Genomic DNA, 25,900 nt, shown 5'->3' on the forward strand with positions numbered 1-25,900 from the left:
CACTGAAGACGGTTGCATCGCCCAGTCAAGACCCGCGCCTCCGAGGGAACCAGGTGAGCGTTACACCTTCACAGGGTACCCCCCACCCTGTTTCTTAACTCACTCCGCATTTAATAATCAATGCCCCCCACTCCTCGTAAAACGCTCCCACTTGGTCATTCACGATGGCTGTCAGAGACATCTACACAATAGAGAAGCTAAGTTTCTGTTCCCAGACCACCCTGTCAGGGGCTCCCAGAGACTTCAATTTTTGTGCAAGCGTAATCCTACTCGCACAAAGCATTTATTCCCTGAGTCTTGGAAACCTAGTCTCTCCACCTTCCGCTGGGGGGGTGACCCAATATGTTCTGAAGAGGGTCTAGAGCTAGGGGGATCCCTGTGACATCCTTCATCCAACTAAGGATCTCCGACCAATAAATCTGGATCACCGGGCAGTCCTACCACATATGAAATCACGTGGCCCGCTGTCCGCAAGCCCAGAGTTTCACTGGTTCTCTATGCCAGCCATGGGGGACTTTAGAATTGGGCTCTATTGTGGACGTCAACAGGTTCCCATGGAAGGCAATTTAAAAAATGTTGGACCACGTTTCCTCAGGTATTCTTCTCCAGCCAGGTCTCCCACCGTTGCTTGAAGCCGTGTCTGTTCCCCATTTTGCCGTGATCCTAGCCCTATATAGTTGCAAAAGGATACCCTTCCGACCCTCTGCGGAAGCAAAGACCAACTCAAATTGTATCAAATTCCTTCAAGTTACCTTACCACTTCCCCTCAGGGAGCAGCCCCCCTGAACCTCAGATATTCAAAAATGGACATAGTCTCCCTACAACACAGAACAAGGCTTTATAACCTATGAAGGTACCTTCATAGAGCAGCTGACCGGCAGCTCTACACCCCTGTCTGAGCAGGTCTGAGAGTATCAACCTTGTTTCCCTAGGTCCATTGTGGCCCCTACACAGAGGAAAGCAGGGATGGCCAGGAGGACAGGCGGCAATTAGCCTTGGATTTCTTCCATACTGTCCACAGGACCCCTAGGCTAGGATGAGACCATACCGGTAAAGGAATCGTCTGCCGCGGGGCCCATTGATAATCAAACCTTTTTTGTGTGTGTAGCGACGTCCTCAAGGAAGGTCCAGTTAGTTGCCAAGATCATCCCTCAAATGCCCTAACATCAGCCTCAACTGAGCCGCCTTATAATGGATATGAAAGTCAGTATGAAAGTCAGGCAAAGCAAATCCACTGCAGTCTCTAGGCAATGTTGGTGTTGAATGCTTAATCCCGGGGACTCTGTTCTTCCAGACAAATCGGGCCAGCATGGACTTCAACGCCAAGAGATCCTCCTCAGGGACCACCGTGGGCAGGCTCGAGAAGAGATCAAGCAGTCGGGGGAGAACATTCATTTTTACAGAGACCATCCTCCCATACCACAATAGCACCCATGGAGTCCACCTTGCCAAATCCTTTGTGTCGCAAGCATGGGGGCATAGTTTCAGGTCTCTGGGAAGCTGGGCCATGAGGTATGTAAGTGCCTCCTTTTCTACTCTCATCCCCTTGAACTGTGTTCCTTTCTGTAAGCAGTAGCCCTCTTTTCGGATCTGCATAATAGAAGATTTATGGACGTTGATCTTGAGCCCTGAAATCCGCCCAAAAGTCGAAATGAGCTCAGGAACCGTCGAGTGCACATCAACTATGTATGCCAAAATATCATCCGCGAATAAGGCAGCTTGAAAGACGTTCCCCCACAAAGAATACCCTTAATCATCGGGTTTGCCTGGACTGCAATCGCCAAGAGCTCTAGGAACATAGCATACTGCAGGTGTGAAAGGGGGCATCCCCGATTCATCCCCCTAGTCAGTGGGAAGGAAGCAGTAAGAATCCCATTAACTAAAACCCAGGCCATCGGGGAGCCGTAGAGAGCAAGCGGCAATCCACGGACGCATATGTGGCTCCACCCGAAACTTCTTTAGGGCCTTGAACATATACGGCTATTCGACACGGTCAAATGCCTTCTCGGAGTCCAATGAAATCACTGCGGCATCCAGGTCTGCCCCCCCCTGTGCCACATGCATCAGGTCAATAGTTTTTCTAATGTTATCTGACCCTTATCGTCCCTGAATAAAGCCAACCCGTGGATCAGTGTTGTAAGAAATCTCTCAAGCCTCATTCCCAGAATTCTAGCAAGAATCGTCACATGGGTATTTAGAAGCGATATAGGGTAGGCCTATATAAGGAACTCCCCTGGATGCCTTCCTGGCTTATGGATAACCACTATGATGGCGCTTAGCATTGAAGCTGGAAGAGCCTCCCTGTCCAACACCTTGTGAAAGATCTTGTCCAGGTGGGCAGCCTAAAGATACCGAAAGTAGAACTTAGCTGAAAATCCGTCATCCCCTGGTGTGGTTCCTGCCTTTAATCCCTTGATCGTGAGCGCTACCTGCTCCGCAGTGATCTGCCCATCTATGCTGTCTGCCGCAAGGTCAGGTAAACCTGGGATCTGTAGTGAGCTAAGGAAGTGGGACACCAGCCCACTGTCCCCTGCGAACTCCAACATGTACTGAGCCTCGTAAAACATACAAAACTCCTCTCCTATTGCCCCTGGATCGAAGAGATCTCTCCCCACCGGATTGTTAATGTTCTGGATTATTTTAGATTTCTGGACCTCCTGTAAGCACTATGCCAAAATTCGATCTGCCCTGTTAACTTTTTTGATGAAGTATCATGAAAAAGGTAACTTCTTTTCCGTATCTTGGATCAGCAGGTTCTTTAGCCGCGTTTTATATGGGCGTAGTTGCGCTGCCCGTTGTGGGTTCTGACCTCCAGCTCTAGTACCCCTGGGCTAAAATCTTCAATCTCTTTAATCTCAGATCTGCCTCTTCCCTCTGCCTCTCTCGCTTCTTCTGTGCCCCTAATCCTATCAACCCCCCCTAATAGTTTCCTATCCCTCTGATGGTCTATGACCATATTGAAGTCCCCCACCCCCAATTATTTCCTGCCCTCAACAAATTGTTTCAATTCTTCTTTGAGAGTGGCCCAAAACACAATCTGCCCCTCATTAGGTCCGTAAACCGACACCACAGTAAGCGGGCTACCCCTCAGCAACCCCTTGATTGCGATTTACCTCTCCTCGGGGTCGAGCAGCACATCACGAACTGTCAGTCCTAGCATGGCTGCGACAACAATGGCCACCCTTCTTTTCTTAGTCGGTGCCCGAGGCCTGGAACACCTACCCAATACCCCGGGACTTCAGCCCTGGTGAACCCCTCCCAACCTAGTGGGGGAGATTAAACCCTAGACTTTAATAGACCCCGGCACCACCAAATAAAAATTCACATCTATATATATATATTTATTTATAGCAGGCGATTAGTACACTCCCTTTCCATAATTCCCCCTCAGTATTCCAATTCTTCCTTCTGGCTCCAGTTTTTTATCGTCTACTACAAGATTCAACATTCTTCAGGACTTGAGCCCCTGCACCAGAGCAGGATGGAGAGCTCAACAAAATCAAGACAAGGGTGAGCAGTAGTGCATTCTCTACAGTGAATTCATTTATAGGATTATCCTCTCCTGAGACTTCTGTGAACATGTTTAAGCTCCTGCAGTGAAAAAAGTTTGTTTTACCCATTTTTGCAGAGTTACTAATCAATGCTCCTCTAAGAAGAAAAACACCCTTTCCTTGTGGAATCCAGAGCCAGACGCCCCCGCTGAGTTCAGTTAAGCGTTACAAAGAGTAAGATGCTAGATGCCTGGGGAAGAACTTTTTTGCGTCAGTCAGACACGCCATCTGTGCCATTGATGCCTCTTGTACCCTGGCAAAGTTCTCTTTCGGTCTTTGGGCCGCAGAAGCTAATGCAGCTGATTGCACCCCTGAGGGTGAGATGAGGGAGGGCTTCCTTTCAATGGTAAGTGATGGCAGGGAAGCCTCATCAGATTTTACAGTCTGGACTAGACGCAGCTGATTGTGTCAGCAGGTACATCTCTACAAGTACGACTGTAAGGCGCCCCTCCTCGATGAGGACAATGGACTTGATATGATGTCCAAGCTAAGCTTTTGGATCATCCTTTTGATGGACAATACCTGTTTGGGGCTAAAGCTGATGCCCTCCAGATATTACTGTCATCAACGGTTATTGCAAAGTACATGGGTCTATCTGTACAACAACCCTCTGCACCTCATGCGAGGGGTCAAGGGTTTTGGCCCTCAGCCTCCTATGTCCCACAAAGACAAGGCCAGGTAGACCTGGGAAGACTGCAAGGCAGTCGATTCCCGAGGGCAAAGGGTAGAGGTGCCCCCAGAGGGGGAGCAGCGGTGGCCACTCGCCCCTCAGAACCACAAGGTGCAAAACCTCTGAGGAGGCTCTCCCTGTTCGCCTTGGAATCGCCCAAAACATCTGCTGCTTGGGCGTTGCAGGTAATCCGACAGGGCTAGGGTCTTGTTATGCTCACTTGGTCTCTGCGGAGGCGTTGGGGCACGGTTGCAGCCCTCACAGGAATGTGATCACCCCCGTCGGATGTCTACCCCTGCGGATAGGCTGTGGACTGCGACAAATGGTGACTCTGCTCCTGTGCAGATATGAGAAAAGGTGAGTGCGCTGCTCGGTGACTATGGTACTTCAAACCTTTCTACCCAAGGTGCGATTTCTGTGGGCATGTACCGGCCCATAAGGCTCACCTGGTATTTATTGATGGTGAGCTCTCTGTCCTGCTGCTTTTGGCAGGGGTGCTTGTTGATGGGATCTAGTTCCTTCACTGATCCCTGGTGAGTAACAGTCCAGTCCAGCTGCAACTATTCTTCTCTTGATTGGTAGTAAGTGTTTCTCAATGTCTCTTGTTTTTTCCTCTTTCTGTTTTTCCCCTTTTCGCTTCCTGTCTTGTATTATTGCTCTCGATTTTGTTGTTGCTTCCTGAATAACGTTTTCTCTTCTGCTTTCTTCCCAATAGATAATTCTAACAGCAGCTGTTTAGGTGCGGAACGCGGCCAGGAGGAAGATGGATGAGTCAGCATGTGCAAGGCAACCCAGTGAATAGCAGCCCCACCCCAGAGTACACGTGGGGCTGCTTAAGTGATGAAAGTGTCCATGTTAAATGCACTTTGCACCCGGAATGAGGCGCTATGCTTACAATAAAAGCACTTGGTCCCCAATAAATGTTTCTTGTCTGTTATTTATGAGCCTGGCGCCAAAGGCACCAGGACTGTGTCCAACAGGCCATGTCTGTGTTCTTGGCCCGATGACCATGACAGGTCTCCCTTTCCGTTCAACGACCCTCAGAACATGGTATTCACTCCATCTCCTTACTCCCATACCCCATTATCTTGGAGGTCGGTCAGCTTCTCTCAAAAAGTGCAGTAGAGCTGCTGCTGCCCTCAGCACGAGGCCAGGGGTTGGTATTCCACCTACTTTGTGGTGCCAAAGGTGAATGGGGGGTGGGGTTTGTGTCCAATACTGGATCTGTGGGTGCTGAATCAGTTCCTACACAAAGACACATTTAAAATGGTTACTCTAGCCCAGATCATGCAACCCCTCAATCTGCAGATCTGGTTGTTCTCACTGGGCCTTCAGGATGCCTACTTAAATGTGCCCATTCATCAGAAGCACAGGAAGTACCTGAGATTCCTAGCGGGCTAGCATCACTACCATTTCAAAGTCCTGCAGGTTGGTCTTTCGGTCGAAAGCACGGTCTCCAAGGGTTTCACCAAGCTGCTAGCATTGGTGGTGGCAATGCATCAGGTGGGAGGTCATTTATGCTTTCATGTACTTGTACGACTGGCTTGTCTGAGCTCGCTCTCCAGATCTAGTGTCGGAGCACTGACATGTTTTCACCGTCTGAGTCCCTCTGATATATCGGAGCAGTCTTGGACACTTGCCTGGGCAAGACATTCCGGCCTGAGGACCAAGTGGGAACATTTTTCGGATGGTCACTGTCCTCCAATCCTAGGAACAAGTTTTTGCCTTGGCCTTTCTGCACTACTGTGCATCGTAGCCTCCTGCATCTTAGTGGTTCCAGAGGCAAGGCTGCACATGAGATCGCTTCAGTAACTCATCCGTTGCCAATGGTCTCAATTTCAGGGTCAGATGTTGAACAATGTGGCTTGGGATGTTGCATGATGGGCAGTGATGATTAACTTGCTGAGAGGCGCATTTTTTAGTCAACCCTGGCCCCAAGTGGCAGTGGTCAATGGTGCATCTCTGACAGGCTGGGGCACTCACCTGTCGAATCTGACAGTGAGCAAACTTTGGTCTCATCAAACCTTCTGGAACATAACAATTTGCTGGAGCCAGCGGGCAATCAGGCTGGCTCTGGTCACCTTCCTCCCCACTATGAAATGCAAAACTGTACTGATCCTGATGGACAACATATTAGCCATGCACTAATGCAACAGACTGGGTGGTGTGGGGTTCATGCTGCTATGCAGATAAGCAATGCGATTGTGGTTCCTGGTTGGAGAATGGTAATCCCTCTGATGGTTGCTGTGAGAAACCTGAAGGGGTCTCACCCGCTAGTCCCCAGGCGATCTGTCTTCCAGGTGGCCAAGACACAGCTATCGCTTATGGATCCAGTTCCTGGAGGTGGACCAGTGCAGGAGGATCACCTGGGTAAGGGTTACTTGGGGAGTGGAAGTGGGACATAACGAATGGCGAGACGCGGTATCCTCTTCCCTGTAACACCTTTACCCCATCCTACCAGGTAGGATACTTAGAAACTGAACCCCTCCTCCCCCTTTCCCAACCCAAGCACTTTCTCACAGACAGCCCACTGTGAGAGAAAACGGGCTAACTCCCGAGCCGTATACCTGACGTGTCCAAATACAATGGTCAGGCAATTACTGACCATTATATGCACTTGACTTCCATCACGTTTGCCCACACGGACAAAAGGCAGAGTACGAAAGCACACTCTGCGCAAGGCAAAACACACAAGGAAGCAGCAGTTCCAAGATGGCAGTCTAATACAAGGTGAAAGACGGCAACACCGGAGAAGATTGCAAGGAGGGAAGTGCCCTTGACCTTTTCACCGAAAGATGGTTACTTTCATGAACTATTTAGAATAGGAAACATAAGTCCAGGAATTAAGGCTGAAGAATTCTGCATTGTGTATCAGAAATACCCGGGGCTCTCCTGTGTCAAAAGTCAAAGCGGGTAGAATCGTTTGCTGCTGTGGGTACTGTCCTTGGCTCCTACAACAAAGCAACGTGAGTGAGGTACGCACAGCTGGTGAGTTGGGGTGACTGATAACCAAACTGGGCTGTGTTAACGTTAAGGTTGTAAGCAGCAACATTGTATATTGAAAACTACAGAGAACAGTGTATGAAGCGTGTGTGGCAAACGATGCGAACACACTTAAACCAGCAGATGAGTGATTGAACTTTGAAGTGAAGATACAACACCATAGACCGTTTTCTGGCAACATTTGGGTGCTCATTCGAAAGTCTGAGTATCCACCTGAAAGGTGGAAAATGTGAAGTTACCAAGAATTGTTATATCAAAGTGGTCCTGCAACAGGTCAAGCAAAACCCCAGTGCACATTCGAAAGTCTTTGATAGTTGATGAGATTGTGTAGGAAGTTGGTCCGAGCCTGGCGAAGGGAGATCAGCTAAAAGCTTTGGTTAAAGCAAGTGTGTGTAAAGTTATGAACCTAGTGTTAAAAGGAATCTGAGCCCGACCAAGGGGGATCCGAGATCTGAGCCCGATCGAGGGGGATCCGAGATCTGGTCCCAACTGAGGGGGATCCAGGCTGAACCATGAGTCACCCGAGAAAGAACACTTTATGAGGAATTAGATGCATACGTAAAGTACGAACATTGTGTTGGAAGGATCTGAGCTTTGCTGACGGGGATCAGAGGTGAATAACGAAACGCTAAAGAAATTGAATACTTGTGGTGATTTGAAAGAGGAAAAGAACTTATTGATTATTACATCAGGCCCTCTGAATGAAGAGACTTTGAAAGACAAACTTGGGTGCGGATGGCCCCGATGCTAGTGATTGAACTGCATCCTCATGCTAGAGAAGCCAGAGACCGTGCTAAGCTTGAGTGTGCCACCTTGTTCTGTGTTGAAAACATGGGGAAGGGAGGCCATATCCTGACCTATCATTTCTTGAAAACCTTTCTTTTGCATAACATTGTTTCTCCACACTGTTTGTATTCAGAAGTAACGATTGGCAATAGGTTTGTTTTTCTTTGAGCTTGTATATCTTGTCCTATTATTGTTTTTGCTTTTTTTTTATTTCCTTGCTTCCTAATCAAGTGTTTTTTTTGTTTTAATTGTTATCTTGTAACAAGCTTAAGGTTTTCAAATGTAAAGCCAAATGCTTAATAAAATAAAAATAAAAAAATAGGTTTATTTGTGTAGGCCCTTATATTTTGGCAAGACACCACTAGGACTGCGTTATTATTTGATGGTCGTAGCTTGCTCCCATCTTTAGATTTAGGATTAGAAAGGGGTTTTTCAAACCCGATTGAAGTTCAATAAACGCCCTTGAATTATGATCACTTGTGTCTGTCTTACTGTTTGATACCATACCTTGCTTACAGGCTGCACCCGAGAATGCAGTCGTGAGGCCAAAAGAAAATGTGGCCAGAGCACAAAACACTTACCGCTCGAAGGGCTAGTCTGCCTGGGGTAAAAAGTTTCTTCCCCCTTTTGCTTCATCTGTCTGGAGGTAGAGAAAGAAACGTGATTGTCCTAAGGGTTGTAGTCGCAGCTTGCACTGCCAAGATCTCAGGAAAGTCATAGGTGGACAGAAAAGCCAGATCCAGGTCAAAAGAGGGGACAGGAGCAGGCTTTTCCCAGGCTTCCAGAACTGGAGCCTTGATCTACTTCCCGGGGTTGCTGGACATGTCCTCCTGCCCTCCCTGGCACCTCCCGGTGACAATGAATCTGCTGTCCCAGTTGGATGGGGCAGGTCCTCCATCCGAACCTCATAAACTTGAACCTTCATGCGTTGCTGCTGAGAGACAAAAAAATGGGACTTGAAGGACGATTCCCTGAATATGCTTCTCTCAGCTGGCAGGCCTGCCATGGAGTTCATTAATGCTTCCAAATGGTGGAAATCCTCGGCTTGGTGCAAGCAGAGGGACTTCAACCCTCTTTCCTCCCTCATATTCTCTGTGTTGATTTCCTTAGCCCGGACGTGCTTATAGATCGACACTGAAAAGCGGTACTGGCTGCTTTCTCAGTTTTCAAGAGGACCCCTGAGCAAGATTGTTCTTAATCACAATTCTCACTGTACCACAATTTATGCAAGGGTTGTGCAGTGGGTTTCCTCCCAGCTAGTTTGTGGTTCCGACCTGGCATTTGAATTTAGTGTTCACATTTCTTATGGGTGCACTGTTTGAGCCCCTGAATTCACTTTCCCTTCGGTTGCTCACCCTTAATGTGATGTTCCTTTTTGCATCACCTTCACGAGGTGGGCGATTGAGCTCCAGTCATTATCTGTTAAACCTCCCCATTTACCTTGTGTGACATTGAGAGAGTATTGCTCCTCGACTTTATCAAGATATTTTGCCCATTTTTGAGACATTGTCCTCTTTTTTTAAAACATTTTTATTCATCCGTCCCAGTGACGTGCCGGTAACTGGGATCCGTTGACGGCATACATTAGCCTTCTTTAGGATCTGCAGGTTGTGTGAGGACACGAGCTACATTTTTGGGCCTACTGCATGCACCATGTCAGAGGGCAAGAAGTGTTTCGAGGGGATTGTGTCCTCCGACGTATTCCACATCTTTCACAGTAATTACCACAGCTATGCTGCTTCGGAAAACCTTTTCGGCCTAGGCGTCCTGCGTCGATGACGTCGATACGCTCCCTCTATGGGCCTCTATCGACAGTCGACATCACCGGATGTTATATCTAGGACACACAACGCCTGTAACCTCAGTTCTGTTTTTTCCGCGAACGTGTTCGCTTCGGAATCTCGGTGCGCTCGATTCTTCTACTTCTTCTACTTCGTTGTGAAAGTTTGAGATCATGTCTTCGTCTTCTACCCCGAAGTTGGGCTTCAAAAAGTGTCAGGACTGCGGTTCCAAAATGTCGATCACGGACCCGCATGATGTCTGCCTCTTGTACCTCGGGGAAAGCCACGCCACCGACGACTGCGATGACTGCCAGTCCCTGACTTCGAAGGCCTTGCGAAGAAGTTGTTAACGGGAGGTAGGGTATCTAAAACCCATAAGCCGAAGTCTGCTGGACTTTCGACCGACGACTCGAGGGACGACTCTCCGTGTCGGCGTAAATCCAGGGGGTCTCGGTCTCGGAGTGGTTCCCGCCACTCCTCTGCCTCTTCTAGGCATTCTTGGAAGCGCTGTCACCGGTCGCCTTCCCCGTCCTCGTCAGAGGACTCCGCCAGAAGGCGGGTAGCTTGTCCCACCAAGCATTAATCGCTGGCGGAATGGGACACATTTCGCAAGGAGTGGATGGCGATTTTCGAATCGCAGGGCCCCGTTCCGTCTGCCTTCGAGAGAAGCCTGCAAGGAATGAGCTAGAGCCACTGCTCGCATGCCTTCGGGCTCGGGCGGTCGGTGCGATCATCGGGAGCCGTCGAGGTCCTGATCGGACAAGGTTGATCGCCATATCCGTGCCAGGTGCAGGTCCCGGTCCTCAATGCCGTCGAGACCGTCGGAGCCTTTGAGGCCTTCTAAGAAGGCATCGGCGGCATGTGCGTCGAGGGACTCTCTCGAGCCTCCGACGACTTCGACAACAGTGCCCCGGTCGACGTCAACGCCAATTCCATCAGCGCCCTCAACGCCTTTTTAATGGAAAATTTAGCAGTGGTGCCCGGGAGGGCTGTGGAAACTCTGAGGAAGGCCCTCAGTAAGTCAGTGAGGCCCGTCTTTGAGTCCTTCTCTGGTCATCCCCCCAGGCTTGATTTGTTCCACCCTCTGGACTACATTTCAGAAGTGGAAGAAGGGTCGGATGAGGAAGGGGTGGTGCCTCTCGTGGTTCCTGATGACCTGTTGTCTGGTCGCAGCCAAATGGAAGACTTGTGTCAGTCCTTGCATGACGCCAGTGGCCTGACACCTCTCCGCAGGTTGAGTTTGGCAGGCCTGAGCCTGGTACACATGCCAAGTCCTCGTACAGGTGTCTCATGTCGAGGGCGACTGAGTACTTGGGGAGGTCTGCTCCACCTGTGGATTTTCCGCAGGATGACCGGACAGATATATTGGACCAAGGTCCACCCACTGACACGGTGTTGCCATTTCATATGGCCTTACAAAGAAGGGTGGCGGCGGCTTGGACTTCTCCGGAGAGTCTCCCAGCAGTGAATAAGTCGCTTCCGAAAAGAATACCATCCAGCCAGTGGTGACCCCTGCTACTTGTCTACGCACCCCACTCGGGAGAGTTTGGTGGTGCCGGTGTCCACGGCCCCAGCGAAGCAGGCTCCGTACCGTACCATCCCTCCTGATGGGGACGACAAGCGCTTTGATGGTTGGGCGAAGAAAGTATTTTCATCTGGGGGTATGGCTTTAAAGGCAGCCAACTCCATTTGTGCCTTGGCGAGATTCACTCACACTCAGTGGAATTGTGCATCTTTGGCGGCTGAACATGTTCCAGAAGGGGAGCAACAGGATGGTTTTCTAGCCCTCGTTCAGGATGGCAAGGATGCCATGTGTGAATCCGTTCAGTCGGGTCTGGACGTGGCAGACTGTCGGCCGGTCCATGGCGGCGAGCACCGTGATGCGCAGGTTTGCGTGGTTGCGGAGGTCGGGGTTTGCTCCCGATTTACAGTCCCGGCTTCTCAACATGCCCTTTGATGGTGTCCATCTTTTTGGCTGCAAGGCTAACGAGATCATTGAGAGGTTGCAGACCTCCAAAGCTGCAGCGAAATCCTTGAGCGCTGCAGTACGTCAACCTCCGCCTTTTCGTCCTAGGGGACAGCAATGGCGGGGAGGTTCCTTTCGATACTACTCTTCCTTTGTTAGATCGAGGGGAGCTGCCAGTCAAAGGGGCCAACATAGGAGTACCAGAGGTGGAAAACAAGGTACTCAAGGTGCCAAAGTCGCTCGGGCAGTTGCCTCTTTGCCCTCAGGCACTGCCGCAGCCGCGTCAGCTCAGTCATGAGTCCATGTCCCATGGTTCGCTGGTTGGGAGAAGACTGGCGCAGCATCTTGTAGAATGGCGTGCCATTAATTCAGATGTGTGGGTTCTGGAGATCATAGCCCACGGCTACTGTCTTCCTTTCCGGCAGAGGCCTCACGACAATCCACCAGGGAAGCTCTTTGAAGTGTCCGGATCCGCTCCTTGCACAGGAATTCCTATCCCTGCTGGAGAACGGCACCATAGAACTGTAAGGGATGGTATTCCCCATATTTTTTGATCCCGAAAAAAAGACGGAGGTTTGAGACCCCCAATGGACTTGCGTGGTTTGAAAAAGCTCCTCAGGAAGGACAAGCTCAAAATGGTTACTCTTTCTCAAGACCTCCAGGCCCTTCAACTTCAGGATTGGTTGGTGTCTCTCAACCTCATGGATGCTTACTTTCATGTGCCGATTCATCCCAAGTACAGGAAATACCTGAGGTTCGCGACTCGCATTTTCAGTTTCGGATCCTGCCGTTCGGATTGACCTCCGCCCGAGGGTCTTCACCAAGCTGATGGTGGTGGTGGCAGCGCATCTCAGGAAAGGGGGGAATTCACGTCTACCCCTACCTGGATGATTGGTTGATCAGGGCGGGCTCTCCCGAGCAAGTCCTGGATCATCTGTACACCACCTGCCACTCCCTTCACAAGATGGGCTTCCCCCTCGACTTAAAAAGTCTCATGTGACACCTACCCAGCGGCTCCAGTACATCGGAGCAGTGCTCGACACGTCCCTGGGGCTGTGTTCGCCTCCCCAGGTGAGGGCTGATCACATTCTGCAGATGGTAAACAAGTTTGAACGTGCCCGGAGTCTCCCAGCGTTCGAGTTCTTGAGGTTGCTTGGCCTCATGGCATCGTGCATTCTCCTGGTGCCAGAGGCCAGGCTGCGGATGAGATCTCTGCAGTGGGCTCTCAAGATGCAGTGGTCGCAGTTCTCCGGCAGGATGTCGGATCCCGTTCAGATTCCGCCTTCGGTCGCCCAGGATCTTCTGTGGTGGACCGTCGAAGGAAATCTGTTGAAAGGGGCTCTGTTTTGGCAACCGTGGCCAGAGGTGGTGATCGTAATGGACGCATCCCTCACGGGGTGGGGAGCTCATGCCAACGAGTTGACAGCCAGCGGCTGTTGGTCTCTGTCGGAGTCCAGACTCCACATCAATCTGTTAGAGCTGCGGTCTGTCAGGCTAGCCCTGAAGGCTTTCTGCCGTCTGTGCTGGAGAAGAATGTCCTGATTATGACGGACAATACAGGGGCCATGCACTACCTCAACAAAAAGGGGGGGGCAGGGTCACTCCCACTGCGCAGGGAGGCGATGCAGCTCTGGTTCTGGGCCATTCAGCAGGAAATTGCGATCTCGGCAGTTCATCTGGCCGGAGATGAAAACGCGGTGGGGGATGCTCTGAGCAGGCAGAGCACGGTCTCTTACGAGTGGAAGCTAGCTCAGGAAGTTCTGTTGGAGATCTTCGCCCTTTGGGGAACCCCGCAAGTGGATCTCTTCGCCACCAATGTCAACCGGAAGTGCGAAAGTTTCTGCTTGCGGGTATTTCTTTCAAGAGGAGCCTTATGGGATGCGTTCGTAGTGGAGTGGTCCTTCCCACTGCTGTATGCGTTTCCACCAGTCCCCATCATTCCACAGGTGTTGCTGAGGTTACGGAGGTTCAGTTCCCAGATGATCCTCATTGCTCCGGCATGGGTTCCACGCCGTCTTCCCTACCAAGATGATCTGCTCTCACGGGAGGGGGGCTCGAGTACTCCATCCAGAGGTCAAGTCTCTGAGCCTTCATGCTTGGTATCTGAAAGGCTCGGGTATAAAGATTGGGACCTCCCTGAAGACGTGATGGAGGTTTTGTTTTCGGCCAGAAGGCCTGCAACGAAAACTCTTTGCCGTTGGAGAAAGTTCTGCGACTTTTGAAGGGTACAGAATGTGGATACTTTACAATGTTCCATTCCTTTGGTTTTGACTTTTTTGCTTTCCTTAGCCCACAAGGGCCTGCAAGGAGGTACCATTGAGGGTTACCTGGCGGCGCTGTCCATATTTAAGCGCTCGTCTGAGGAATGTTCTTATTTTCAGATCCCTTTTAATCTCTGTTTCTAAAAGGGCTAAATAATGTTTCCACCGTCGCATTTCCAGGTGCCGGGATGGGATTTGAATTTAGTTCTAAAGTTCTTAATGGGAGTCCGTTTGAGCCCTTGCATTTTTGCCCGCTGAGACTGTTGGCTTTTAAGACTGTATTTTTAGTTGCGGTTACTTCCGCACGCAGAGGGAGTGAGATGCAGGCACTTTCCGCCAATCCAACTTTCATGGTGTTCCATAAGGACAGGGTTGTCCTTACGGTTCGTCCTTCTTTTCTTCCAATGGTTGTGTCGGAATATCATTTGAGCTAGAAGGTAATTCTTCTGGCGTTTTATCCTCCTCCGCATCCTGGTAAGGAAGAGGAAAGGCTCCATTGGTTGGATCCTAGGAGAGCTTTGAGTTTCTATCTCTCACTCATGTCCCGGGTCAGAGTGGACGATCAGCTCTTTGTTGGATACGCTGGAAGGCGTTTAGGTCAATTTGTTTCCAAGCAGAACTTGTCCAGATGGATAATTTTGATGATCTCTGAATGTTACCGTTTGGCGGGCAAGGACCCTCCAGTTGCCTTACGGGCTCATTTTACTAGGGGTGTGGCTGCCTCCACTGCTCTGAAGAGGCGTGTTAGCAGCCACATGGGCCTTTGTTCATACTTTTCTGAGACATTATTCCCTGGACTCCATCCATGGGCAAGATTTGGCCTTTGGTAAGGCAGTGCTATATTCTGCAATTTGATTGGGCATTCTAAAATTCTAAATTCTTTTCCCACCTCCATATGTTGGTACTGCTTTGGGAGTCTGTCAAAGATGTGGAATACTTCAGAGGGCATAATCCCCTCGAAGAACAAGTTACTTTCTTACCTGGTAACGTTATTTCGATGGGATGTTCCTCAGACGTATTCCACATTGTGTACCCTCCCAGCCTGCCCCTCTACAGAATTTCTTATGCGATTGCAGCTTACGTTTCCGCAAGGCTTTCTGCAATTATTCGGGCAGGTGGTTGGTGCCACACGTTCTGGGGAAAAACTACAACTGAGGCTACCGGCGTCGTGCGTCCTAGATACAACATCCAGAGAGGTTGACCGTCGACGGAGGCCCACGAGGGAGCGTATCAACGTCATCGACGCAGGACGCCTATCCCGAAAACGTTTTCCGAAGCAAAACAGCTGTGGTAATTACTGTCAAAGATGTGGAATACGTCGGAGGAACATCTCATCGAAAGAATGTTAACGGGTAAGAAAGTAACTTGTTCTTCTTCAAGGCCTGCTCAAGATGCTGTCAGAAGACATTGAGGACGGCATCAGAAATGCTTCTGTCTGCACCTGACCATGACATGGAAAGATGTCCCATTTGCCAGTCTTTTTTCTCGAAGACTGGGAAGGATCGCCATCGATGTTCATGACATAGCTGGAGGGAAGGTAAGGCCTAATGACTCTGCATCGATGCACACTCATACCTCTGCCAGGCCCTTCAGGCCCAAAGAGCATGCTGCCTCTGGCAAGAGGTCGAGGTCCTTTAAAGATGCTTCCAAGAAGAAGGCACCAAAGAAGGCGAAGTCATCACATACTCCGACACCATCCTCGACGAGCGCCACAGCGTCTGCCAGCTGAACTGGCAAGGGTCACAATTGGGGCGCTGTCTTCGGAAAGCCGGAGGTCGGTCACTCCTTCGCCATCTACTTGGAGTCTGGCGACGAATCTTTCATCATCAAATTCCTCCTTGACAACCTCAAAGCAGTCGTCGGACAAGACATTGTCACCATAGACTTAGTGAACAACATTGTTGACGGGAACACCATCGTCAACATCATCTGCTAGGCTGGCGGTACTGTCATCAGTCTCGTCGGCGGCCTCCTCGACGACTACATTTTCCGTACCTACTATTACTACGGCTGCGTCCAGGACCCAGTCTGCTCAGAGTGGGTCAGCGGGTAGTGCTTTGCCTGCTCCATGTGCGCCTGTGAGTTTCCCAAGAGACCCCAGCATGGACAAGGAGTTTCTCTTGAACTTCAAAGGTTCTCAGCCCGTCCTATCGCCAGCCCTCTAACTCCAGCACACACGAACCATATAGATGATGCGCCCAAGCATACAGGGACGCAGCCAGCAGTGACGTCCCCCAGCTGCGTGGACGCAACCACATAAGGAGGCATGACCACAATCGGGTACAGAGTCCCCACCCCAGTGGGAGGTCAGCTTTCACAATTTGTTGACAAGTGATGCAACGTCTCCACAGACAAATGGGTGCTCAGCATTATCGAGCAGGGTTGCACCCTAGAATTTCAGCACACATGCCCTTGCATTCCTCGGTTGTCGAGACTAGAACAGCACGGAGGCCAGCTCCTCAAAGAAGTTCGAACTATGCTGTGAAAAGGGGCCATGTAGCCTGTCTCTCTGAGCCTCCAGGGTTCAGGAGTATACTCCAGATATTTTCTGGTTCGCAAGAAGCCAGGCGGATGGAGGCCCATCGTAGATTTACGACGCCTCAACAAATTCCTGAAAATCCCAAAGGTTCAGGATGGTCACGTTACAGCAGGAAGAGGGAGATTTCCTGACAACACTGGATCTGGAAGAGCTTATTTCCACATCCATCCAAAACACCAGAAATTCCTAAGGTATGTCCAGGGCAGACGCTATCAATTCATGGCACTGCCCTTCATCCTCAAGTCAGCCCTCAGGGTGTTCACCAAGTGCTTGGCTCCAGTGGCAGTGGTCATTTGCTGCAAGGGCATATATGTCTACCCCTGCCTAGATGATTGGCTGGTTTGTTCCGAAGCGCTGCTGGTGCTACATACAGCAGAGACGGTTGACACACTAAACTCTGGGGTTCTCTATAAACTATCCCAAATCCTGCATCCTCAAGATGCTCTGTTCCTGGGGGCCTGACGCAATATGGTATCGTGCCTTGTGACACCTTTCATAGGAAAGGATAAAGACCATCCTTGGGAAGGTCCAAAAGCTGTTGACCTGCGTAACAGTCTGATGCATCACATCCCTGTCGTACATACACCTGGTCCCTCGTTGCAGATTGTGGATGAGACTGATTCAGGGAGTTCCTCCACGCCAGGTTGAAGCAGATCTCCGGTTCATGGGATGAAGGATAGCCCTCCCTCAAGCTTTCTGCCAAACGCTGCACTGGTGATCCATTCGCCCTCACATCCCGCAGGTAGTTCATTTCAGGATCCCTGTGCATCAGGAGGCGATCACTACCGGCGCGCCTATGGAAGGTTGGGGCACCCACATGGGCCAACTATATGTTAGAAGCCTTTGGCTCCCGGAGGAGAAGGAACTGCATATCACCGTCCTGGAACTGCAGGCAGTTTTCTGGGCTCTCAAATCTTTCTAGCCTCAGCTCGTGGTAAAGATGCTCACGATCTTCACAGACAACATGACCACCATGCGCTTACATCAAGAAGGAGAGCAGGACAAGATTGCCCATCCTCTCTGGAGGCACAGAACATGTGGTAATGGGCTATTGCTCACCGGATGTTTCTAGTCCCATTCCACCTGGCAGGAGTCCAAAACACCATTGTGTACTCTCTCAGCAGGAATCTGCGGTAATGCCATAAATGGGAGCTTCAGCAAGCCCGGGCCTCGCGGATAGTCAAGGTGTGGTAATCGTCCAATGATCCTTATTCTGCTTGGACTGTGGTGCAGAAGAGGAACGTTTCGTAATCTGGTTTAGTTGTGGTATGAAATGATTTGCCTCTGCCTCCTTTGCCAACTTGTAGTCATCTGTAGTGCCTCTGTTGTCGAGGGAGTTGAAGGTGTGGAGGATGTGCTCTCTCATGTTGAGCAACAGGTGGGGCCTCATTTTCCTGGGGGTGACGATAACCTTGCAGTCCATCATTTTGAATTTCTTTAGACAGATGGCCTTCCCGGGGCCTACCAATGATGGGTCAATGTACGGGTCAAATGGGGATATCAGGGTCCCAGACGCTCTTTGAACCCGTGTTGGAGTGTGTGGGCTAAACATGGCTGCCAACTTGGTTGGGAGTGGCACCACTGGTTGGTTGTCGGTGTCCAGATGGGCTGTTTTTGTATGGCGTTTTGTATTCACCTGGGGTCTTCACTGGCCTGCCTTTTAGGTGTTCAAACTGCTGGTGGTGGGCTCTAGGCCAGGGGAAGTGTTTGGTTTGACCTCTAATGGTGGCTGGGCTACATGGGTTGCTTACCATGTGGGTTTCTTAATGCTGGTGGTGCCGTTGCTGGAGGCTGGCACATCAGTTGAGCAGTGGCTGAGCACAATGTGCTGGCTGCCCACGGGATGAGAGCTCCCATTCGCTCACCTTTTCAGGGATGCCACATCGAATCCCGCACTCGTCGCCAGAGTTGTACTGGCCCCACCCGACCTGAGGCTCTTGCTCCCTGCACTTTTAAGAAAGACACAGGAGGCAGCAGGTGTCTTTGTGGTGCACCCCGGCTCATTAGTAACCCAGTTGCCTTGGGCGACACCCCTTTATTACTGTCCATCACCGCCTGTGCACTGTGATGGGTCGAGAGTGCTGCGGGGTTGGAGGGGGAGAGGGTACAGCCATGTAATATTACAGTATATGTTAAAGAAGACCAGAATCCATAGTATGTGCCAATAATGCAATATTTTAATGTTGGAGTTCAATGCTGAAAAAAGATGATCATGCTCAGTTAGCAAATATTGCTCAAACAACTTCACTTTTGTGATTGTCAAAATAGTTTTTCACAATTTTACTGTCTTTGCCCTGGTTAAGACAATTGATCTCTCATCCTCAAGTGTTCATTTTATCCAAGTCAAACTTGCAATTTCATTGTTGTTCATACATCACTTAGAAATCCTCAAACTGAAAATCCTCTTTGGAACAAACCTCATTTTAACGTCCTCAACACGTGTTTCTCCGCATTATGCCATTCGGTTCATCAGGAGGGAGTGTGCTAATCTAAAAGTTGAAAGAGAAAATTAAAAAGTTTTTATTTTGTGAAACTTGGCCAGTTTAATGACCAAATAGATGCAGAAAATATTCCTGGCACTAACACTCTTGGTTTCGCTATTTGAAGATTCCTTGTGAATCACTTGTACAAAAATGGAAAAATAATACTTACAGGTTTTATATTTACTTCCACTGTGATGTAAATTTTTGCTCCAAATTTAGATGTCTAAGGGTGTCCAATTGATTCTTTTAACTCCAGATACTTCAATTTAGTGGTGTGTGGAGATTCCTACAGGGTGAAGAAAGGACTAATATGTTTCTTGACTGGTTGGTCTAGAATTGTATGTGTTAGGAATAGAGGCACATTATTGCCTTGAATATGAAAAAGAACAGCAGTTTATAAAAAATGAAATGCTTACCTTATTTGCACCTAAAAGAGGTTTCCCCAAAAAGTATCATTCTCGCTGCGATTTTGCCACGAGTGGAACAAAATGGCTGCTACTTGTAGCGGCGTGATGACGTGATTGCGTCATGATGCCGGCAACACGTTGCAGCCATCTTGCTTAGGGCATGATGCATCTTTAATATAGAGTTTAAGTCCCCTGTGTAGGGCCCGGTTTAGCCTTATTATCAAAGAGATGTATAGTGCCATTAAGCAATATATGAAACTTATATTTGAGCTACATCGTGGGCGAGGCAGAAACAAATAAAGCATGTGTATTTTGCTGTCAATCCTGGTATTAACGAAGATAATAATGTAACCAATACATATTTCATGAAAGGTCAATCAAAATGGAACATGTGTTGAACAAGCAAATTTTATTGGATTTAAAATTAAAATAAAAACTAACATCCAAAAATAGAAACGTCAATCAAAGTGTAAGGCTGGTAACAATGCTTCTTGAAGACTTGGAATCACAGGAAATAATTCCTCTCGGAATCTGAGTATAAACCAGAAAAGCATGTGTCCATGATATTGATCCAATAGCTTTCTCTACGGCATATGTTTAGTTCTTTATTGCCTCCTCTTGTGGTAGTTGAATATTTTCCAGTCCATAGGATTTGATGTTTTTGATGTCGCTTTCAGTATGTTCTGTTAAAAAGTGGTGGGCTATAGGATACTTAAGAGCCTTATTTTTGATTGAGCGTACATGCTCTGCAATTCTCTTCTTCAAAGTTTGAATAGTGCTGCCAATAAAAGTTTTAGGGCATGTGCATTGTAATGCATACACTTCATACTTGGTGTTACCATCGATAAATTCCATAATTTGGCGAGTTCTTCCATTTGGTAATTTGAAAAAATTGTTTTCCATTTTCGGAAAATGGGCACATGGTACATTAACGGGGGAACATTTATAGTTCCCCCGTAATGCTGGATTATAACATAGGTGTTGGAGTCCTGCCTCTTTGGTATGCAACTTAGTGAGATGGACTTATAAGATTCTTGATTGATCTTGCTAGATGACCCGTAATAAGTGGACAGTCTTCTAAAGATGGTGCCAAGTCTGGATCAAGCTTCAAAATAGACACATTTTTTGTTAGTATTTGCCTCAGTATATTCATTTGGTAACAATTACGGTATACTTTCAGTCAGACTTTGGCTGTATTGCGACGGGCTGGAACCTACCTTCCCTTCTCTGCTTTCTCTGCACTTGCCCAGTGTATTGGGCCATCTGGCACACCTACGCAGAAACTTTGGCATCTACTAATTTAGGTGGAAAATAAGTAATTCTTCTCAGATGAGTAAAATCTGCCAATCCTGCATTTAGCTATTTAAGGTTTTAAAACTATTTCCCTTTGTCACAGCAGGTGATGCTAATAAGAGCCTTTGTCTCGTCAAGGCTGGGTTAGTGGAGGTTATAGCTCTTCAGCCTAATTGATCTTCTCATCTGCACACCTGCTCCCTCCTTTCCTGTCACTCTGGCCGGCCTCTCTCTGCCCTCTTCCTGCTCCCACGTTTGAGGCTAAAAACCTCCAGGTCATCCTCATCTCCACAGTCTCCTTCTCTCCTCACATCTCTGATGTCTCTAAGAAGTCACACTACCAGCTGCACCTCCTCAAAGGTATTCTTCCTTTCCTCTCTATCCCCCAGAAGCTCTCTGTCTCCAAAGCTCTGGTTCTCTCTAGGCTGGACTACTGCAACAGCCTCTTTCTAACTCTGCCTGCTTCTAGTCTCCGCCCTCTGTGCAACTCATCCAGAACAGGACTGCAAGACTTGTCCTTGGCCTCAAGCCCAGGGACTGTATCTCTCCAGGACTAAAATGTCTGCACTGGCCCCCAGTGGCTGCAAGGATTAAGTTCAAAACCCTCTGCATTGTCCACAAGGCCTTCTGGGGCCTGCAGCCTCAATCCCTTCAACTCTCTCTTCCTAAATATCTCCCTCTCGAGCTCTTCGCTCATCCACCTCCAGCTCCTTCAGGGTCAGTCGCTTCTCCAATTAACGAGTTGGTGGTCGATTTCTTTCTTTGGCTGGGGCCTCACTCTGGAATAGCCTCCCTGAAACTTGAGGATAACCATCTCCGGTTTCGTAAGCACCTCAAAATCTTCCTCTTTGCTTCTTCTTTCTCTCCTCCTCTCCCCTGCCAAAACTGAAACTGCACTGGTCACCTGGCTACCCTCTGATCTCAGGCACAGGTCCCCTCCCCCACCAGTTGCACACCTGCACTGCCTCCCTGCGTTGGAGGACTGTTTTCAGTATCCTATAGTCCCCTACCAGCACTTGACACCTGATGTCTGCCCTTACCACCTGCTTTACTTATTCTATTTATTTCTACGGTCTATCCCATGTAATGCACTGCCCCCTCCTGTCCTCCCATCTGCACTTGTCCCCTTCCCCTGCACTTGCATGATCTCAATGTCACCTGGCCTAGTAAGATCGTTGTCTGTCTTTCCCTATTCCCCCTCCCTTGCCTTGTCGCGCCTTGAAACACTTTTGTATAGATTTGTTATAAATGCCATATCATATCATAAGGAAGCTGCTGAGAGTTGACAAATATTGTAGCCGGCTCATGGAAGAGGCAAGAAAGACTAGCATTTCTAAAGTACACAGGCAGCTTTATTGGTTTCAGAGAGCCATACATTTCAAATTTCCCTGCCTTATTTTTCAGGCCACAAAATTGACAGAAGTCTGTTATTTCAAGTAAATCTAAGCGCTCTAAGATATCCAAAGCCCTTCTGGCACTACACCTGGACCTTTGTAGTGTTCTAAAATTCATTGCTTGAAATGGTGAGGCAGTTTATGTTCTTAACAATCTGTCCTTTGCAATGGGTTCCCTTTGTGGCTACCAAGATAGAAAGGACTTTTCAGGAATCTCTTAAAAACAAATGTTTCCTAACTCAGTCTTTTGCTTCCCCAACCACTCGCTCTTTGTCTAGTGGCTTCGATAATTCACACATTAGTGCCTCTCTGGGGAAAGGTTAGTTTGTTCCTTATACAATTCCACACTGTTCCACCTATCTACCCCAAATTTTGCATAGTTACCTGTTAGGACCCTGCAGACATGACTAGCTACATGACCTTTGAACACCCCAGCCCTTCCTCGGATTTCAGCCCCTGCAAACGAGACAGTTCCCTGAAATCAGCAAAACATCAATGTAGTCGTAGAAGGACCGGACAAAGCTCATTTTAAGCATCTCGATGGGAGGAACAAAACTTGGTCCATGTTTGAGTACCATGAATACCATGTTTCAAGGCCCTAGGACGCACCTTTTCTGGGATATTTGTGCCACGCCGCAATGCACCAGGGTGAGGCGACGGGTGGGCAGATGGAACGGAAGGTCCCAGTATGCAGCAGCGCGCCAACTCTGGCCTCCCCTCCACGTATGTCAGTCAGCCACATGCGCTCTTTCTCAGTGCAGTTTACTTCAGACGTCAAAACCTATCAATCAATAAGCGACTCGGAGCAGTGACCTACAGGATCATTGATTTTCAAAAATTGATGACTGTTGTCATGTCTGTCTACAGAACCTGTGCGGAGTACGGGTAACTTTTGCTAGCAAACCATAAAATGCAATGCAAGTTGAGTAGCAACCCGGGGAGCAGGAAGGGCTCTAAAATATCAAGTAGTTACTCTTGTAAAGTGAGAGGCAAACATTTCAGTAGTTATGTCGAACATCTTTTATATAAAGTGTGGTGAGGATGGTGACAATGTATCTCTGCCTACTAACATTTAGACAGCATTGAAGGTGTATGATGATACAAGGACATACATTTGCACATTCTGTCTCATGCTGCACGGCCTTCTCCTTGAAATGGTTCTTAGTAATGTTTATTGGACAACAGACCGCCTCTTTTTGTTATGCCCTTTTAATTTCGCCTTGCTACTTTGTATTTGGTAATATTAATTTTCAAATATTTCTTGGACATTCGTGTTTGACTATAGAAGTGTACCACATATGCTTTTTGACAAGTTTGCGATGGTTTACTTATATGGTTTATTTAGATCTTCTATTGCCTTTCATTCTTTGTGAATTAGTATGTCAAATGGAATATATTGTAGGTTGCTGCTGTGCTGTCCTTCATTTGAATCATATAGCTGATCAAAGTCCTTTTTTATTATATGTTGACTTTATGATCCATAGAAGAGAGGTCAGAACACTGTCAACATATGGAATCTTCTGACACCAAATCGGCTGAAGAAAACGCAGAATCTTTTCAGAAAGAGATTGAAGGTCCTGTGGTAAGTCAAAGAGGATGCACGGTTTTATTAAGGAATGTCGGTCTCATGAGCTCCTTGGTACTGGAGGAATAAGGGGAAAGAGTGTAGGTTGGTTAATCTACAGTACCATTTTGAACCTACATAACGCCTTACCTAATACAACTCACCAAATGTTTGTTTTTAAATATTAAAGCACACTATCCACTTTGAGAATCAGCACTTTGTTTTTTTCAAGCATGTTAGGCTTTTTCTCATACCAATATGGAGATAAAAAATGACAGGTTAGGTCTTTATTTTGTTGTGTGATAGTGTTTACCATTTTGAATTTGCCTTGGCCCTGTCAGGTGGGGACCTCATTGAGACTGGTCATGGAATGTGTTGCATCTGTCATGTATCATTCTAAAACGTTTTCAAATGCATGTTGGTCACAATATTCTTACCTTCTGCCTTTAAATGAAATGCATTTTGCCTGTTGCTAACCATAGGCAAAAAAGTGCCTACGGATAACCTAGAACTTACATCTTACAGTAATAAGGACGTCACTGCCTTTAGGCAGTCTAATTTGGGAGACCTCTTACATGCACCCCTTGAGTGATAACCCCTGCTGCCTCAGTAGTTTCTGTCTCCATTTCATGTAAAACACCCATTAGAGCTGTATCGCAGCATTGGGGGTTTGTATTGTTTAAACTCTTCTGCGCTAGGGTATGTTGAGTGGGCCGTCAAATGGCACTCTGCACAAAGCCTCCGCCATGTCCCACAGTCCAGGCCGTTAAAAATGCTTGCAGTGCAGTGGATTGACCAGAATCTGGGACTTGGCAATTTGTTTTCATGTTAATGTTTGGTTTGGAAGTGAAAAACTAAAGGAAAAACAGATTGATGCAGCAGAAGAGGCTTTATTATTCTTTCTGCACAAGCGAGTCCGCAAGAAACAGGAAGACGTGGATTCCCATTCTACTAATTTACAGAGTTGGAGGCTTGTGTAATAGCAAACAACTAATCTTGCATCTGAATCTTTTTAGATCTAAACATTGTTACCGACATGGTTAAATCTGTTCTAACAAAAAGATTGTTCAGGCTCTTTAAAAAATGCACTTGCCTAGTAATATATTTCTTTGACAAAAAATTGTGTAATGAGGGATTACAGCCCTAATTTAGAAGGCAATGACATGTTATCAGCCTACACTCAAGTTATGGGCCTGAGGTGCAGCTGAGGGCACATACATAGGGTAAGGGATGAGAACACAGTTACATCCCTCCTCTACAGTCCTGTAATGCCATCATGATATGTAAAAGTCTCAAATACATTTCATCAATATCTTGAAAACAAAGGAAATCAGTTGGAGAAGATGCTCGGAACCTTGCATTGAGTATTTTCCCGGTAGAATGTTGGCTAAGGGAGACATCGAGCAATGAGGCTTACTGTTGGGAGAGAAACATAAAGCCTTATAACAAATAGGATACTCTACTCACCTATTTTTCCAATGGCCTACTAACATTGCAGTGTTATAATAAATCTTTGTAGACCCTGCCTGAGGGCAAACCTTCAGGAGTTGTGGGCCCTGAAGAAAGAGTTAAATGCCAATGGGGTTTAACAAGCTTTACAAACCCATAACCTCCGGCTCTCTGGCGTGGTCTGTAAAGCTAGTATAACACGATTAAATGGTGCAAAAATGGTGGATTTAGCAATCTTTTTTTAATCCGCTTGGACAGTTATGGGGAAGTGTCGCGCATATACTCAGAAGTCATCCCTGGATTGTGACAAGGAGGCAGTCGGGATGAAGAGGGACCATCAAGGTAGAGGTGTATTTCTTGTGGTGAAGGGATGGAGGAGCAATGGAAGTGCCATAACTGAGCGGGCCCTTTGGTGACAGGCGGATGAGTATGGTGCAGCACAATTTTTATATAACTATTAGCACCTGGGGCACCCTCCTGTGTGAGGATTGCATTTTTCTAAAAGTTTCTTTGAGATGGAAGCAGACACCACACATGCCTTTTAACTTAAAAACAAACTAAAATATGGCCTAAATGAGACAATGTCAAAGCATTGTATTGTTCATTCACTATTTTCATCATCAGGGCCTGGGCTGTGATGGCGCGGGCAAGCACTGGTGCAGGCAAAGTGGGTAAGGTAAGTGGTGAACACCAGACATGCCCCTCGCCTCTACCTTTCATGAGGGAGCTCAAGATCATCTTCAACGAATTGCT

At 48.0% G+C, this 25,900-nt stretch overlaps 1 protein-coding gene across 4 annotated transcripts in view; it reads left to right on the forward strand.

Annotated features, from left to right (window-relative positions):
- RALGAPA2 (Ral GTPase activating protein catalytic subunit alpha 2) overlaps positions 1 to 25,900 on the forward strand; it is a 3,672,963-nt gene that overhangs the window by 1,399,676 nt on the left and 2,247,387 nt on the right. For all 4 annotated transcript variants that reach the window (XM_069608069.1, XM_069608071.1, XM_069608070.1 and 1 more), the window contains one exon: positions 23,619 to 23,716. In XM_069608069.1, coding sequence (XP_069464170.1) covers positions 23,619 to 23,716 — 98 coding nt within the window. The remainder of the gene's footprint in view (positions 1 to 23,618; positions 23,717 to 25,900) is intronic.

This window comes from Ambystoma mexicanum, chromosome 4q (assembly GCF_040938575.1).
Source record: "Ambystoma mexicanum isolate Mex_15411 chromosome 4q, UKY_AmexF1_1, whole genome shotgun sequence".
Lineage (NCBI taxonomy): Eukaryota > Metazoa > Chordata > Amphibia > Caudata > Ambystomatidae > Ambystoma > Ambystoma mexicanum.